Below are 18965 nucleotides of genomic sequence, written 5' to 3'. Positions count from 1 at the left end.
AAATCTCTTTAATAAAGGTTCCTGCTGCAAATTACTTCACTGCTAACAATGCTATAACAATATTTAAATTAGTGTGAAAACTTATGTAATAAATTAAAACTTTTGGAGACAAATTTCACTCTGCAGACTTTGCCTGACTTTGCACAACTATCTGTTTAATTGATTGCACAGTATCTCACTTATGTAATCACAAAAACAGTGTGTGTTTCAAACGTCTTAACTATATTGCTAGAGGCACATAGTGGGTGAGAATTAACGGATCATTGCAAGCCAGTGTACTTCACAACACAAATGAGAGTCCTAATCGCCTGCTGTAGTCACAGCGCAGACCATTTAACTCCCTCCAATTAAATAAAAAGTAAAGTTTGTTGGACTCGATAGCCTATTTCACCAAAGACACGTTCATAAGAGGGTAGTATGTTTTATTGTTTAAATGCAGAAAACAGCAGGTAGAGCAGCGGTGGATGGAGAGGTAAATTGGAAGTGACAAGGATAAGAGTTAGGAATAAGTACATCCAGGACCACTCCTATAAACTGAGATATAGTAGAAAATTGGTCATTTCCGATGTAATAATCTGTAGAGTGTAGGGATTTCTCACTATTGAATACATATCTGCATACATGGGATTTTATTATGTTTGAAGTATCAGAAGAACAAAAATAAATGGTTCCTCCTTTAATTTTATTAGGGGAGCAAGATGAATCTAAACAAAATCACATTTTACACAAATTGCAATGGACACACTTAGAAAATCGCAAAAGCTGATTTTTACAAGTACCATGTTACTTGAAAAATACACTTGAAAACCGTATACCAGATTACCTGAAAAATTATTCTGCATAAAAATAGCTACCCCTATAGTCTAGATCTGTACAAACATGTTCTGAAATATTTGATTCTTGCATTAGTTTTAATAGTTTGTTAGTTCATCGGCCTATTTTAGTCTTTTTATCAATACCTCTGAACGTGTTTAACATGTGAACAAAATCCTATTATGAAAATGTAAATTGCACTCTCAAAGCTTGTCAGAAAAAGCAAAATAAGATATTTTCCCCAAATTGTTCAGCCCTAGTTTTTAATGGTAATTATAAATACCTTTTTTAAAACATCATCTTATTCAATAACACCATAACACTATCTCTTCTCTGGTTGAATACAGAAGAGCTGGGTCTTAATAGAGCACAGTGACTGACAGACGCTCTATTGTGAGGGCCGTATTGAATGATTTGATATTATATTGAGTATTGCTGCATCCCTAGAGAAGAGTACACAGGGAAAAAGGATGCTGACAGAGCTGCAAAAAGGCTTGGACCTGAAGTTTGAAAGAAGAGAATAGGGTTATATTGTGGGAGCATGTTTGCTGTGTCAGCTCCTGAATGTGAAAAGCTCAAAAGGAGAAGATAAAGACTAAAAATCTATTAAACATTTATTATTCTCTTTTTTTGGGGGAGGGAAGCATATATTTTAGTCTCTCAAAGCAACCTTTTTATTTGCTAAAGTCAAAACAAATTGACATGTCAGTCTGCATTAAGCTTGTACTCTGTTCTCAGTAAGGTGAACAGACCAGCAGCAGTGGCAGCACAGAGGAGAAGTAACACCTCAGCTCAATGCCGCCCTCAGCCTCTTTCAGCTCATTATTTTGGTTCACTGGTCCGTCTGGTTCGGGTCCAGTAACCTTCAGCAGGCCCAGCAATAAAATCCTATATGGTCAGCTGCCAATGCACAAGCCAGCTCTGCTACAAAACCGAAGGACACGCGGCACTCAAGATGTGTACAAAATGCAGTAATGTAGTGCTCAACGATTTTGGCACAATATCTACTAGATTAAATTTCAAATTTAAGGTTTTTTTTTTCAAAGTGCACCTTTTGTACGTGTCCTGAGGCATTGATGATAGACTGAAGAATGAAACATCAACTGAACAGCTTAACAAATCCAAAAATCCCATGCATTTCAGAACAGCATTTTTTAGATTACAAAACAGGATATTTTGTTATTTGCCAAGGACTTAAATAATTGCAGTCTGAGATTTGCTAAGTGTAACCATTCAAATTGCAGTTTCGGTTTGATTGCAGCTCTACAGTAAACCACATATAAGAATATGCTGGTGTTTTGTGCATGATGTTAGCATTTCTATATATGATTTGTTTGTGGGACAAGGAATCCACACCAGTCTAATCCTGTAACATGAATACTAATCATTCACAAGTGCTGGCTGTCATTCCAAATAGCAAGTACAGAGAAGATACTTTGCTCAAGGGGACTTCCAAGAGCAGTCACTCCGTTTAGAAAATTAAAATGAGTACACAGCTTTAGAGGTCAAATAAGTTCTGGATCTACTTTTGTCCAAATAATATAATACACAGCATCGATCTTCTGGATCTGAAAGATTAGCTGATGCATGATAGGGCTGGATTATGTAAATGGTAAGAAGAGGGATTTCCATAAGAAATTCATGATTTAAGAATAAAAAAGAAAAGGCCACACAATACCTCACAATGCAGCTCAAGACTATGAAATATTAAACTTATATGAGTTAGTACGAAATACAAATTGTAAATTATTGTTTTTGTTTTTTTTATGTTCCAAAGTTCATAATAGACAAGTTAAACTTCACTCTTGTGGAACTGAGCTGAACAGACAAACATTTGAACATTTTATGAAATTTTAGGCATAGGCACTTTGAAAACTAGAATTACATTCCATAATGAATTCTTTCAAATGTAACTCTGGGTCAGCAGACAAAGCACATTTTCAGCTTTCTTCTTGTGTCAGTTTAACAACTTTTCATATTCATTATCACTTTAACTGATTAGAGTCTCGTCCTATAGAGCAGCCCAGACTTTGTCGCCATAATCATCCTCAGCACGATTAAATGGAGAAAACGTCACTCTTACACCCATCGTGTTAATTGGTCTATTAAGGTCACGCTGTTAAATTGTAATAATAAGCCAAAGTCACAGACAAGAAAGACTTTCTATGTTAAGAAACTTGACTAGAAAAACTGACTTTGAATTTCTGCACATTCATTGATTATGAATGATGGTAAAAAAAAAAAAAAAATCTTAATGGCTGACTGTTTATTCACATTTTCACTCTTCAGTCACTGTGTGTAAACACCACATATTGATTCATTATGATTATTACTGTTTTCTTAGCCAGTCACCCACAAGAAAGTGGAAGGGATCAGCTCAGCCAGGTATGGTGGCCACAGTGCTTAAAGGAAAAGTAATACGTATCTCAGTCTACACTCAGTGGACACGTCTGACCAGTCATTCCACAGAGGTTAAACATTGCCAGAATAAGGACTGGGTTGTTTCAAGGATGATGCTCCCGCAACTGAAATAACAGAACATCTTGAACCTAAATACTTGATAACACTGCACATGTCACCAGTCACAAACCACCATGTTTCAGGGAAGTCTAAAAAAAACAAACAACTAAACTATATAGTTTAGTCAGTTATAATATATTTGTACTGTGCTACATAATGTGTCAGTTAACAGGTTATGTTATATATGGACATAAAGAGACAACGCTACTTTATAATATTTACATGCAAATTTATTGGAAAAGTCTGAGGTCACTGTTGTATAGGTCTCCTGACACCATCATGTAAATATTTTTTTTTTCTATAGCCTGCAGAAAGAGTTTCACAATGTGATGTAAATGGTTGAATAAACAAACTGATGTGTTTTCTTTCAGATTACTGCACACGGTCAACCCTCTTAAGCACTTTCCATGTACAAACCAAGTTGTAAATAATGCAGATGATTGTATTCCCAAACCTTTTTTATGTTAACATTAAACACTGTTGATAAATGTCATTTCAGCTCCTAAACTCACTAAACCGTACTTCCACCCTATATTTTCCTGTTCTATTTCTGGCCTTGCTGTTGTTTACTTCACAGATGCAGTTAAATGAGTCACTTGGACGTGGAGACTTACTGCTGGTGCTCCTCGGGGACAAACGGGGTGGAAAAGGGCAGAGAAGGGCGGCCAGGGCTTATGCCATGCTCCTTGTCCCACAGTGAAGTGTCCTCTAGAGGGAGTTTACAGGACCACTAATCCATGTGGTGAGGGAGATCGGCCTCCTCCTGAAGAGAAATGCAATATGACAGTGAAAATGAAGGAGAGTATCTATACTGCGCACACGATAACAGCCTCTGGTGATGGCATGGCCCTGGACTAGTGGTAATTTGGTGTAATAATCTGATGTGACATAGATGGAGCAGTAGACTATAACTCATGAAACTGAGCAACTCATAATAATAATAATGATAATGATGAGGGCCTGATAATGAGGAAACAGATCACATGTTCCGCATGGATTAAATTAATGAATAGGCAATAAATAAATTAATTAATTGGGGGAAAAAAATGCTATAGCATGGGTGCAAACTAAAATATAAACAGAATGCATAATATCTCAATTTTATAGAGACTACATTATTATGAGCTGGAAAAGGCACTGTTGCTGTGCACTGTTGGTGCCAGTTCCACAGGTTTGTTGCAAGAAAAGGAGTAACCAAATGAAAAGAAAGGCATACTTACAAAATGTTTTGTTTTTTTTAGAAATTGGACTGAAATGGCCTGGAACGAATTATGAAATAGGTTTCTAGGGAAAAATATATATACACTGGTTGTATTAAGTAACTATTGTTTTGTATTCCTTATCCTTGGCATTCCAGTTTCCTAAAGATTTGATCTAAAGATCTGGTACTGAAACAGTACTTCTTATGTTCTTATGCCTCGCTCTAACTAAAGGATTTAACATAAAAGGTAAGAGGATGATTAATGGCCACCCGATAGAAAACAGATATCGGAATACAACAGCCTGTGTTGTTTTGTATCATTTGCGTCACTGACTTTTAGATAACCTCACATTATTCCTCCATCAAAAATGGACTTCCTGTCTCCGTTAAGTCCAAGTCCTTAAGGTACAATTTATTATCTCCTTGTAAATACAAGTGCTTCCTCCCACTAGACGTGAGGATGGCTATAACTCATGCAGCTGAAGTTTCAGTTGGGAGTATTTATTGAAAGTTTCCCATACTCAACATCAACCATATCAGTCATCTTGTGCTTGTAGTGGGCATTGGACAGTTTAAATCTTTCCCAGCAACTATGGGCCTAAAGCAATCCCAAGGGAAGACAACACAGAACCAGCAGGACAATGGCAGGGCAATCAATCTGTCAACTATTTTTTTTTCTTCTGTATACAAAACTACAATGTAATTTAAACTTTTCAGCTGAGTAATGAACATTAGCCAAGAAATATGGTAAAGCAGTTTGATTCTTCCATCTAACAGCCATCAAAATGAATGCCTTGTATGCTAAATTACAGTTCTTAATCAACATAACATAAATAACATACATAAAGTACATTTAAAGTATCAACTTTTGCAGTCTAAAGTTAGCTGCATCACTTTATGCTAAAAATATAAACTAATTAATCATTTGGATGGACAGACATAAACAAGCAATACCCAATGTTCTATCAAGGATTTTATTCTAAAGTTTGTCAGACTTTCTGAATCAGATCTAACAAGTTACATAACGTGACTATTTCAGGTCTAATTGAGGACTGAACCGGGTTTAAAATAGGAGCGCACCACAGTAGTTCTGAATAAAGCAAACTCTAAAACTACAGAGGAAAGTGCATATGACTAGACGGAGATGTGTTTCAGTGGTGGTAATCGTACCAGTCTGAGAACCATTGCTCCATAATAAGTATATTATTAAGATTACGTGAGCTATGATACAGTAAATATGCAAAGTGACATGTTTTGTTATTCTATCCATTTTCATTGTCAGCTCATTTCAGTTGCATCAAAAACCATCACCTCGCACATTAGTGAGTGGTTTGTAAATAGGAGAATGTTACTTTTCCCTTTTCTTTATTTGATTTGGACGACAGCTTTGATGATGGAAGAAAGCTTGAATCAGACTGCACGGCTCACAAAGTGGGTCAGACATGATGCCCTTTAAAACAGAGGAGAAAACGCTTATTAGTGGATGCTACCAGGTTTACTGTCATCCCACAAAAACACAAAAATAAATGGGGATGACTGACGGACAGCACGGCTCCGGGGCCTTTCATCATTGGGTTTGGGAGACTCACATTATGCTTTTGGTCTGTAAAGATCATCAAAAGGCCGGCTCAGCTTGTTATTTATTATATGCAGCAGCAAACTGTGCAGGCACAATACAGACATGTTGTGAAGATCCTTTACAATTCAAATAAACAAATAAAACTGTCAAGGGTTGTTTGAAGTCTGGTGTTGTAGAAGACAGGCCATTATCCTTATTGTTACATGTATTTAACTGTATGTAATGGGCACACATCTCCACAAAGCTCCTTAATTTAAGAGATTTAATTAGAAAGTACAACAAATACATTTCTTGCTGTGTGACAATAACTGAACAAATGAAGGCTGCATGTATCTTGAGCAAAAAACAAAATCAACTTTTGACATACACTTTCTGATGATTTATTTATGTGACATTTTAGAAGAGATTCAAGTTAGCTCCAGAATGAATGCGTAAAGAGTACAGCCTTTATGTACATGACACGTGGATGATTGTTGAAGTATGCTAACCCTAGTATCATAACTTTAAGGTCAATATTAAGGAATTTTAAGCCAGTGATTGTGTGTAGCTATGCACCTTCTCTTCAGCTCTCCATCACTCCACACTCAGTAGCCAATTTGCCCACAAGAGGGAGCCAAAGGTTAAACAAATTTCCAGAGGCATGTCACTGTATAATCAGATTTCTTTCCAGTCGATTTACATTTTTTATATATACGTTTTTTCATTTCACTTTATTTTCACATGTTTATTTTTTGTGAGGACACCACCTACAAATGATCTTGTGGGTAACTTGTGGGCCTTTCTTGGGAACATGCATGTATATGTAGATTCAGAGATCTTTATTTTGTCCTGAAACAGATGATCTGAATCAATGCACCGTGTACTCACTATGTGTATTTCCCTCCCTTTCCTTTGCTTAATTTCATTCTAACATGATGCTGGTTGGTAAATTATCAAGAAATATTTACCCTTATGTCTTTCTTTTTCAACTTCCATACAGACCTATTCATTCAATAACTTTAGTGGATATTGTTTAAACCCTTGAAACCTCCTAAAATATTATGTTATCCCAAATAGTTATCAATCACGTTAACAATGTGTACCAGTATCAGTGAAAACAGACAAAAATAAATAAATATTGTTATGTAACCACTTTTCCCAGGGCTCAGTTTTCTTTCTAATGTAACGAGTCCTTCAGCTGTATGTTCCCTGTAACTATGTTTTTGTTTTTTTTTTATTAGAAAGCAAGTTACTTATATATGTGTGTGTGTGTCACTCGTGAACAAGTTCCTGAGATACTTGAACTCCTCCACTTGAGGCAGAGACTCACCACCCACCCGGAGAGGGCAAGCCACTTTTTTCCGACCCATGGCCTTGGATTTGGAGAAGCTGATTCTCATCCCAGCCACTTCACACTCTGTTGCAAACCGCCCCAGTGCCTGCTGCAGGTCCTGGCTCGAAGAAGCCATAAGGACAACATCATCCTTGGTATCCCACATGCAAATGGTGACCTTTAAAACGAAACAAGGAAAGCGGCCACGGCCAAATACCTCTAAGTATTAAGGCAAGTCCTAAGGAGTCAGCTCAATGGTAAGAACAAGACCCAGGCAATAAACAGCTACACTCTGCCAGTAATCAGATACCCAGCAGGAATCATAAGCCAAAGGAGGAGATACAGACCACAGATGTTCAGACCCAAAAGCTCCTGACCATGCATGGCGGGTTCCATCCCAAATCCAGCACCCTGAGACTGTACACAAGTCGTAAGGAAGAAGGTCGAGGACTAGTGAGTGTGAGAGCCACAGTCCAGGATGAAACATCCAAGATCCATAAGTACATCAAGGACAAGGTCCCAACAGATGATGAGCTCAGCGAATGTCTCAGACAGTGGAGTGCTGAAGGAACCATCATGGAAGGACAAGCTCCTGCACGGGATGTACCACTGGAACATAAATGAAGTGGCTGATATCAAGAAATCCTACCAGTGGTTTGAGAAAGCTGGACTGAAGGACAGCACACAGGCACTCATCCTGGCTGTACAGGAGCAGGCCTTGAGCCCCAGAGTGATAGAGGCCCAGATCTACAACACCAGACAAGACCCAAGATGTAGGCTGTGCAAAGAGGCCCCTGAGACAATCCAGCACATAACTGCAGGGTGTAAGATGCTGGCAGGGAAAGCACACATGGAGCGGCATAACCAAGTGAAACATCTATGCAGAGTACGGACTGGAAACCCTGAGGTCAAGGGGGGAAACACCTCGAAAGGTAATGGAGAATGATCCTGTGGGACTTCCAGATACAGACTGACAGAATGGTGATGTTTATCCACCACCACGATGTCCAGTTGGTTCACCAACAGAGCAAAGCTGTTGTGGTGGACATCGCAGTATGAACTGATGGGAACATCAGGAAAAAGGAATATGAGAAATTAGTGAAATACCAGGGGCTCAGAGAAGAGCTGGAGAAGGCTTGGAAGGTGAAGGTATCAGTTGTGCCCGTGGTCATCGGAGCACTCGGGGCAGTGACCCCAAACTGGAGGAGTGGCTACAACAGATCCCAGGAAAAAAACATCAGACATCTCAGTCCAGAAAAGTGCAGTACTAAGAACAGCAAAGATACTGCGCAGAACCCTCAAGCTCCCAGGCCTCTGGTAGAGGTCCCAAGCATGGAAAAGAGGGGATGAGACCACCCGCGGAGGGTGAGGAGAAGATTTTACATATAAAATCCCAAATATAACTCTATCTTTACTGGAAGAATATGGATTTTATATTATTATTATTATTATTATTATTATTATTATTATTATTATTATTATTATTATTATTATTATTATTACAGAAAGTAATTCATGGCTAAACATTGCTGACCATTGCAGTATGCTGCATGTGTGTGTGCTCCAGTGTGTTGCAGTGAGAGGAGGCAGGCGGTGAAGGAGGGAGGAGAGACACAGAGCTCTGGCACTACATGAGGACGGTCACATACAAGCTGGATCTAGGAAGTATTTGAATGCTATATCTGATTTATAAGGACTTTAATGCAACCATGTGAGGTAAGTTCTATAAGGATTTCATAATAATATGTTTAGGGATTACTTTATGATACTTTTATTTGCCATGGTTGGCTATACATTTAGAGTCCATTAATGTAACTATAATATTACATTGTTGCAATTTGGGCATTTACTTTGAGTTTGTCCTCATGGCCACTAGCCTTTTAGCACTTGTGATTAGTTTAGAGGGACTTACTGTTGCACAAGAAGGATAATAGTGTGTTACTTATTTAAAGCTTCTTTGCTCTAGTTCTTTGTTTCAACATCCAGATTGGAGCAAGTATCATAGTTTTTGCAAGATATATTAAATGAATACTGATCTAATTTTATACTTGTCTATCTAAATATAATAATATAATTCAAATAATTATCTAAATTATTATTATACAGTATTTGGCTAACTACACATTTATGAGGAAGCTGTGTTGTTTCTCAAAGATGATGATGAATAGTCCTGATAGAATTAAAAAATAACTGCCTGAATAATCTTATTTAGAAAGCCAATGTAAGGGTACCAAGGATACAAATCATATTGTTCCCAGGATGTATTATTCATGTGAGTCAAACATTGGCTGGCCCATAATCCATTGCTGTCCAACCTATTTGAGTGTAAATGTTTCACTATATTCCATATGGACTTCACTGCTTCAGTATTATTTGATATAGAGAACTTGGTAGAAAAAAGGAATAGTATTACTTATTATTTTTTAAATGAAAGAAAAAACTTGAATTAAATTCAGTACATTACACCCAGAATGTATTCATGGTATTATATTTTTAGGAGATAGGCCAATAAATTATGCATAGAGTCTCTATAGAGCCAGCATATTGAGTTTCATGAGACCTCATTGCGCACACAATGATATAAAGTTGTGTAATATGTGTGCAGACCTATAGGAATTGTTGAAAGGTTTATGTTTCCTAAGTGCTGCAGGCTAAGAAAGCTCCATCTAAAGTGAGTGAAGAACTGTGTCACCATAGAGACTGTATCTATGGAAGAGCAGGTGTGGGTCACATAATACAATTTATATTACAAAGACATTAAAAAGATCTATACCGACATGTCAGGTTATAGTAATATTTATTGACCAAGCTGCTATATTTTTCAGAAGCACAAAGTAATATTTAATGATTGATTAAAATACTGCATTGCGTACAGTAAATGGGCTATAATTTACATCAGTGTTTTTGAAAACTGTGGTGTGTGGACCACATGGTACATATGTTGTTGCTGGTGGTATGTCGTGTCCTCTGCTGTTTGTTTTATTTAGAGAGAAATCTATTTGTGTTTTTGTCCTCTTTTTGGGTTGTTATTATTTAGAACCTTATCATGGTCTTATTTAAGTCTGGTTCAGTCTCATTTTAGATAATTTTAGCCTTAATTTAGACCTGATATAGTCCTAGTTTAGAGTTGGTGGCTTTCAGAAAGGCAAATCTTGAGTGATACTTGCATGAAAAGTTTGAGAACCACTGAACACTGTTCGTTGACAGTCAGTAACGTGCCTTGCCATAAAGCAAGTAGTTGGAGTACTTATTAGTATTACTTGAACTAGTGCTGACTTTAATCTAACCCGCTCTTTACTAATTCTTCTATGGCCTTATCACACAGAATGGTAAACACACGTCTGCCATTAAAAGGGTTATGGCAAGGTTTGGGAAAAGCCTGGATTATTAGTATTTAATCAGGTGCTGAAGAGTTTTTATTACTCAGTTGTGTTTAGAGTAGATCAGTATGTTGAGATTGTTATGTACTTCTCTTTATAGCCGCTGACCTAATATGCCTCTGTGTTTTAATAATCGTCCGTGTCATATGCTTGTATTTTTTATGAGTGCCCTATCTAAGAGAAGCTAATAAATGTGCAATTCAATAGTAATATGCCCTTTGACTTGTATGGAATTGTTAGCCACACATGATATTTTTAGAGCAAAGCATCGTGATTAATGAAGATTTACATTTCACCACATTGTAACATTTGTGTTTTATGGTATTTTAAATATCTTGTCTTCCCCAGCCCTGACCCTGTTAACTTTAATAATCTTCCTGTTTACATTAGCCATGTTAACCATAAATTCTTTCCTCACCAAGGATTGAGATAAAAAATTCACAGCCACTTTCTAGGGCAACGAAGTTATTGTCAATCATTGCACTGTTAGATTTTGTATGAAAGGAAATTAACCAAATGTGCAATACTTTACTTTAAATGGAAAAAAGAACTATCTTAAGGTGTTACAAAAGTGAAAAGCATCTGGGGCAAAAATACAAACCAAACACAGTTGAAGTTGGAGATATTTATTTTAATAGATTCTTTTTCCAGACCAAGATTTAGTTTGTTTTCATCCCTGACAGTTTTGACTGCTCACTAGCGCTCTTCCTCAGAGTGGTCATGTGATGTGACGTTGTAGCAGATTTAAACAAGTTTTGGGGCTGTCCTCCTAGTGATGGAGGAAGGATGACAGCGGCATCTGCGGTCCGGCTTCTTCAGGACAGTATATCAGGTGTGTGAGAGTAAAAAGGCCCCCCTCATCCCAGTTTAAAGTCCCGTGGACATGTTTCCATTTCTTGATTTTGCTTCTTTAATCCAACAACAATGTTTCTTGTCCTCTGTCCCAGTGATGTTTGCTCCATCCCAGTCAATAAGGGGTTCTCTCTTTTGTGGTGGTCAGAAAAGGCCGATTTGAGTTACTCCTGTTCTGTTTTTGTGTTTTGTTGCTCACATGCACACCTAAAATAAAATAAAATAATGGACTATGAAGCTGAATATGTTCCAAAATAGTCACAGTTATTGCTATGGGCCATAAGGTCAGGGTGTGTGTGTTTATCATAAAAGTCTAACATAAAGGAAGTAATGTTAAACTGCAACAGAACTGCACAATGCATCCTTTTTTTTTTGTTTTTTTTTTTACAGGCATACGGTCAGCTGAGTGGCTATGCACATTCAATGCACTGTGACACAGAATGAAGAGAGGAAAATAGTTTGGTGTGCCATGGTCCAGGACTGTCGCCTTTTTGAGCCTTTCACCCTGAGCTCAGAGCGAATCTGAAGTGGACAGAATGATTGCCACTGCACTACTTTGGCTGGCCCTCATCTCCCACATCATCATCACCATTGGAGGTAATGTGCTGGTGTGTCTGGCCGTTGGGCTGAGCCGGAGACTGTGGCGTATCAGTAACTGCTTCGTGGTGTCTTTAGCCATCACGGACCTCCTCCTGGGCCTGCTGGTGCTGCCCATGTCTGCCAGTGTGGAGCTGCGCAGGGGGCAGTGGTCTCTAGGGGGCGTTCTTTGTAATCTATACATCTCTGTGGACGTCATGTTGTGTACATCCTCCATTCTAACTCTTATGGCCATCAGTGTGGATCGGTATCTGGCTATCACCGCTCCTCTCAGCTACTCCCGCAAAGTGACCACAGTCAGAGTCATAGTGGCCACTGTGGCTATATGGACCTGTTCACTGGCTGTGGCCTTCCTCCCTATTCACATGGGATGGAACACAGCAGACTACAGCGTGCAGCACTTGGACTGGGTCATAGGAGATGAGGACCGACACTGCCTGTACGAGTGGAATAACAGCTATGTGATTGGGTATGCCTGTGGAACATTTTATCTGCCCCTGCTGCTCATGACTGGGATGTACCTATGTATATTCAGAGTGGCTCGAGAACAGGTACTTTTTTTGTAAGACATTCACAAATTTACTTTATTTAAACAAACAAACAAATAAACAAATAAAAAGAACATACTAGAAAACATCAAAGGTTGCATTATGGGGACTGGTCCAACCACTGGACAAAATGTGCCAAACATATTTACAGCTGATATGTAGGTGCCTGAAATTATTGGCACAAATATCTCTCTAAGTAGTGCCTCTTAATGACTTATTTGTGTAAATACTTTTGGTGTGTATTTTTCTTTCTGTTACAGGCACGTCGTATTCGAGCAGCTACTCCATCATTTGCGCGCACTGCCTCCACTGCAGCCATATCCAGAGAGCACAAGGCCACAGTGACTCTGGCTGCTGTTCTTGGAGCCTTTGTCATCTGCTGGTTTCCATACTTCACTTATTTCACCTTCATGGGCATGAAAGGCAGAGCCATCCTTCCTAACACATACCACTCTATAGTACTGTGGTTAGGATACTTCAACTCAGCACTGAATCCCATCCTGTATCCAGCTTTTAACAAGGACTTCCACAGTGCATACAGGGAACTGCTTCACTGTCGGAGGCCATCTCGAAAGAAGGTACACCTTTCAAATATGCCTGTGCATAAATGCTTAACAAACGGCTCTGGTGCTTCACAACATTTAAACAATGAAGAGCAAACCAATAAAGAGAGTACAGAGCCATATGAGGCAAACGGTGCCTGTGTCTAAGAAATGCCATGGACCAGCTGTTCAACTCTGGACTTTGTACTCTTTAGCTGCTTTACTCTTTTAAGAAGACGTATGCACTCAGTTTCAGGGGCTCATTTTGTTTAAATGCAAGTGTTCACATGGTTTTTAATCTGAAATCCACTGATAAGCAGTTAGTGCATCTACTGGTTAGCCTAGAAAAGATTCATAAAATAGTTTTTACTTGTTGCCCTTTAGGAATACAAGGCTGGTTGGTTTGGTATTTTTCCTCATCACAAAAATAACTTTCAGTACAAAACTATGTAAATAATCTGAAAAAAAAAATTGTCAAGTTGCATTTTGTGCTTTCTTAAATGAGTACTCCATTCTAACTGGTCATTGTGACCATGCAAGTATAAGCAAATAAATCAAATGTTGCCTTCTGCTGAAAAAAAAAGAAAAAAAGAAAAGGTTTAGAACGCAATAAAACCAACTCTACATCAGGACTCAATCCCAGACCAAAGAAATGAAAATGTCTTGGTGTTGGACTCATAGTAGAATCCAGACTAAACTACAGCGCAAATTACGCTGTGACCTCCAGGTTTATTTGGTTTGTTGTTGGGTAATTTATCTGATACTGATACTAAACCATTTATGGAATAGTATGAAAGACTACAAACAAGTGAATTGTCTGTGTTTGTTTTCATATATTTGATTAAAAACTACAGCCGCACTAACACCTTGCATTGTTTTGAGTGGACTACAAGATAACAGTGTTGTGAATATGTGCTCTGTGACCTTTGGGACGCCACTGGACTGAATAGATGACCAAGTAGTTTCGCTGCAGTCTGTGTGCTTAGGACATTAGTAAATTGTTTCTTTTCACAATCCTTCTGAAAAAAAAATAAAAAATACCCAAGTCAATAAATGACGAGATGGAGACAGGCAACTCTGGATCTTGTAAGTGTGACATATTCACCAAATTTAGGAATTCAAATTGAAATATACTTTAAAACACATTTAATTTGATATGCAGTAAATTGTTTTTTGTATTTCTACTATTGGCCAGTGGTAAACTCAGTGAAGAAGATAGTGTTAAGTATAGTGTAATAGACTCATAAGTCCATGAAGCCTGGCAGTGAGAAGGGACATTATATTAAATGTGCTCCAGGTCAGGAGCCACAGGGGCAAGCGAGGATGAAGAGGGTTCAGTGGAGCATTAGTGCTGTATGTGCAGAAAGGCCAGTGAATAATGGAGGTGCCGCTCTATATGGCTACAGCTAGACTTTTGTACTCCACTGCATTTAGCTATAATAAAGGCCATTTTGATTTACCCTCACCTTTCTGATTGTCAAGATTTGTGAACATCAACACATAAATGTTTGATAATCTAAAATAAATATAACAAACATTAGACAAATAAATCACCACCAGAGGGCAACAAATCTCCATGTTCACACAGGGTCATCTATGGGTTTATGTTCTCATGTCAAAAGAGCAAACTGCATCAGTGACAGTAAAATAAGGCTACATTTGTGAAATGGATATAGAATACATAATGTGAGCATTCTGTCGCCTTAACCTAGGTCAACTCTTTTTGTTTGTTTGTTTGTTTCATGGTGGCACTGTTGTAGCCAAATTCAACATTCTACAATTCACACTAAAAAAGCGTTAACTTTGAGCAGTCAGTGGTTAAATGCAATGAATGTACTGACCACGATGGAAAGTGGCAGTGGTCTTGACAACAATAACCTGCCTCTCCAGAGCGAGGGCAAAGAAAGAGGACCTGGAACCTCCCTGTGGTAAGAATGATCAAAGTATATATATTTGATATGTTATCAACGTATTATTACTTAAACCCTGTGGTCCTTGTCCCTGCAGATTTATCCAAAACCTCTGATTTGTCCCAGTTATATAGAAAAAAAAAACGAAAAGTAAAGAAAAATTCACTGAGTTACACCAACAGAACTCCCTCAGTTTATGACTGACACATGTGAGTGGAGAATGGCATGCTGGGATGTTGGAATGTTACTCTCTTTTCACAGTTTTATGTTTTTTTGAAGGCATGTACTCTTCCAATTCTCCAGCTCCACATATCTGACCTACATGTTGGCTGGATGGCATGACCTGTTTGTCTACTTGGAGACAGGCAAGTTCAATGCTATGAAACATTCCACTCAAAGAAGCCAGGAGACGAGCACAGAATGGCTCTTCACTAGAGAAGTTACAAAGTGCACATTTTAGCCTGCACACAGCTTATAGTGTCAATCTCTGCTCTGTAGCCTACTGCTTGCTTCCAGTGGACCACAGCCCCTGATGGCTGAATGAGCTGTATAATAGAGAATTGACTTAAAGGTGGGTGGCCACAAAGGTGTGTTCACAGACAGGTCACAGAACGGGTTTAGTTTAAATATTACACCCATACTAAATAGTGTAGCCTGTCACACTTAGTAATTTCTCCCATGAGCATTTTCTGCACTCTCCGCTCTGCTCAAATGTAAAAACTAACTGGATAATCCTTTTTCCACAATAGCTTCAGAATGTTGCGCCATTAATTCAACAAGTCAGTTGTCAGATGAAATGACTTAAACCCACAGGTTTAACATGACCAGTTTACTGGGGCCATTTCATAACAAATAATGATAAGCTTCAAAATTTGTCTTTCTGTCTGTCTTTCAAACACCAAACTATCGGAAAAGTGGGGGAGAAAAAGTGTTTGTGTTTAATACTATACTATAAACAGAGAAGAGAAGTTATTATTATATTTATTTTAGTTGAATAGATTCTTTTTCAAGCCCAAGATTTGGTTTGTTTTCATACCTGACAGTTTCAAATGCTCACTAGCGCTCTTACTCAGAGTGGTCACATGATGTTGCTGTGACATGTCCAGTCAGGTGATTTAAACCGTTAAAGTGCAGTCAAAACTGTCAGGTATTAAAACAAACTAAAAATTGATCTAAAAAAGAAGATTTGTTTTTTTATTGTCCTATTGCCCAATGCCTTTTTAAACAGAAAATACATTGCTACTATTGTTACCTATGGACCATTAACATATTTATAAAACGATTACTGCCTATTTTGATAAATGTTGCATAAACACTCGAAGGAAATGTTAGTTTAGTGCTTGTACATTACCTCACATATGTTTGCCTTCTCCTCTATAGTGAAGGTGCTGTAGCTGCATTGGCAATATACCCGAGATTGGCAGAGGTTATTAAAATGTGCAACAATTCATAACTGTCTGTAAACATAGACCTCACCAGAGACAGTAGAGAACACATTTCATTTTATGTCACGCCGTATAGGTTTACAGCTCAGCCCACCAAACTGGAACTTTTCTTAATATATAAATGCTAATCAGATGAAGATGGTGATAATATTTAGGAGGACAAGGCTGTATGTCTTACTATACTATTATATCTAATGCCAGTACATTCATTTTATCCCAAAAATATATAAAACTATGGCATTTTTAGCTAAAGCTGATTTGAGGTGGGCCCGTATGACTTCACTGTATGAGCTTGACATATTGAAGTAGTGTAACAGGGCATTTAATTTGACCTCAGTTTAACTACTTTTGAGATTTGGGAATAGAAAAACATACATAATTACTTTCTTCCCATTAATAGTGCACATGTAGACACTGCACAATGTGTAAACTCTTATGGCATTTGATTTAACTGTAATAATAAAATGTAGGAAGTGGTATTCTCACCATTTTGTTTGTGAGACTGTATATGTATTTCTTAGAGGTATAAATTGTTGTTTAATTAGCATAGCTTTATTATATAACTCTGTGGGTGGTGGAAACAGGGGTTGCCCCAAGGGGCTTGAGGGGGCACTAGCCTCTCCTAGAATGGCCAATGCACCCCCATAGCTCCACCAAGGATTTTCATTTTCATAGGACAGTCATGTTAACTTAAAATGTGACCACAAAGTGTTCAAAATGAGGCTACAATAAAAATAATTCCACATTAGGTTAGCACCCCCATATCTCCTCCAACCAAAAATGTGCACAACTGAATTTTTGCAGATAACTGGGAAATTTAAAAATTAAACTGACTTAGGTCATATTGACCTTATCTAGGGCTGTATAATCGACAAAAGAAAGACATTCTCTGTGCAGGGACTAACTGACCAAAAAACAACTAGGTGGCACATGTAGGTAGGTAATTCCTTCATATGTAAAAAAAAAAAAAAAAGGGAGATTAAACTCACAATTCACTCACAGTTTTTTCAGTTTTCTCACTGCATTATAATCCTATAAAAGTCTGTAAGAAACCTGTAAAAAGTCTTACAGCTCGACATTATTCCATAAGCCGGACAGTACAAGTCACATGTATAATTGAATAGACCTGTAACGCAAAGTGCACCAGGAGTGAACTATGTGAGGGGTGCCCTGCTGGTCAAGCCTGTCAGTCAAAATGGATCAACTTCAGTTTGGATGGAAGATTTCATGTTCTTCAAAATGTATGTTTTTTGTTTGCATTGTTTTTAGTTACTTAGTACCACTAAGGTATGTTTTTGACACTTACTTACTTACACTTACTACTAAGGGAAAACTAATGAACCTAATAATAGGATCACCAGCATCATTTTGCATAAAGTCAGACCAGAAAGAATAAAGATGACAGCTGTGAGTTTCATATCATTGCCTAAAGAAAACTGTGCTTTTTGAGCTTTAAACCACAGTTAAAGACTTGCTTACAAGAAGTGAATATCTAATATCTTGTAGCTTATGTGTATGTGAATCTGATTGCCAACAGTTATTTTGGAGAGCAGAATATTTTTGTATAAATCTGATTTGTACTGTATCCACACTCGCCCACACAAACACTTGACTAAAGCTGATTAAAACTGTAGCCATGACTTTGTGGGTGTGAGATTTGAGCGTTTGCTGCTCACAGTGATAAGCACCTTTCCCCTGTGTTCCATCGCTGTGGTCCCCAGCCTCCCACTGCTCCTGTCATTCCCCATCAGTCCATGTGCAGCGGTTATTAAACTCCTGACTCTTACAAAGCGCTCAGTGGAGAGTCTCCACAGGGCTTAAATCTGTGTAGGAGGAGGCGCAGTGCTGCACAGGTCAGATGCACCAAAGTACTGGCTTATTTTCAGAATGAAGTTATGGATAGAGTAAGGCTGATGCAAAACTATCTTTGCTGGCACCCTCTGAATCTTTGATGCAAATACAAAATGACTGATTGAACAAGTGCCACAGTAAATTTACATCTTGAGTGCGCGGGTGGTGTATCCTCCCCCATATCAGGATATTTCATGCAGAAAAATGTATCTAATTAGAATCTGAACCATATCATAATGCAAGTAATAAGAACAATGAAAAGCGGATGGCCAAATGCATATATCTAATGACTATTTGTACTTACTCTCAAGTCTCGGCAATGGCAACTTTTGTAACAAACTCTTGTGTTAAAATAGCTAGCTGTTTATTATAAGATGCTGTTATTATGAGTTACATCAGGGTTAAGATAAAGTAC

At 38.1% G+C, this 18965-nt stretch overlaps 1 protein-coding gene across 1 annotated transcript; it reads left to right on the top strand.

Moving 5' to 3' along the window:
* Positions 1-12148: 12148 nt before the first annotated feature.
* LOC117380967 (histamine H2 receptor-like) lies at positions 12149-13636 on the top strand. Its single transcript, XM_033977800.2, has 2 exons — positions 12149-12805; positions 13063-13636. Exons 1-2 carry the CDS (start codon positions 12194-12196, stop codon positions 13510-13512), a joined length of 1062 nt encoding a protein of 353 aa, XP_033833691.1. The 5' UTR covers positions 12149-12193; the 3' UTR covers positions 13513-13636.
* The last annotated feature ends 5329 nt before the right edge of the window (positions 13637-18965 follow it).

The sequence above is a fragment of the Periophthalmus magnuspinnatus genome, chromosome 14 (assembly GCF_009829125.3).
Source record: "Periophthalmus magnuspinnatus isolate fPerMag1 chromosome 14, fPerMag1.2.pri, whole genome shotgun sequence".
In the NCBI taxonomy this organism is placed as follows: Eukaryota; Metazoa; Chordata; class Actinopteri; order Gobiiformes; family Gobiidae; genus Periophthalmus; species Periophthalmus magnuspinnatus.
Note: the sequence above shows the minus strand (reverse complement) of the source record. Positions and strands in the feature narration are given on the sequence as shown.

What these genes read in the sequence shown, in the direction of transcription:
- LOC117380967 (XM_033977800.2), top strand. Translation starts at nt 12,194, where the DNA reads ATGATTGCCACTGCACTACTTTGGCTGGCCCTCATCTCCCACATCATC. An exon ending in TCAGAGTGGCTCGAGAACAG is followed by an intron (nt 12,806 to 13,062) that starts GTACTTTTTTTG and finishes TTTCTGTTACAG; the next exon opens with GCACGTCGTATTCGAGCAGC.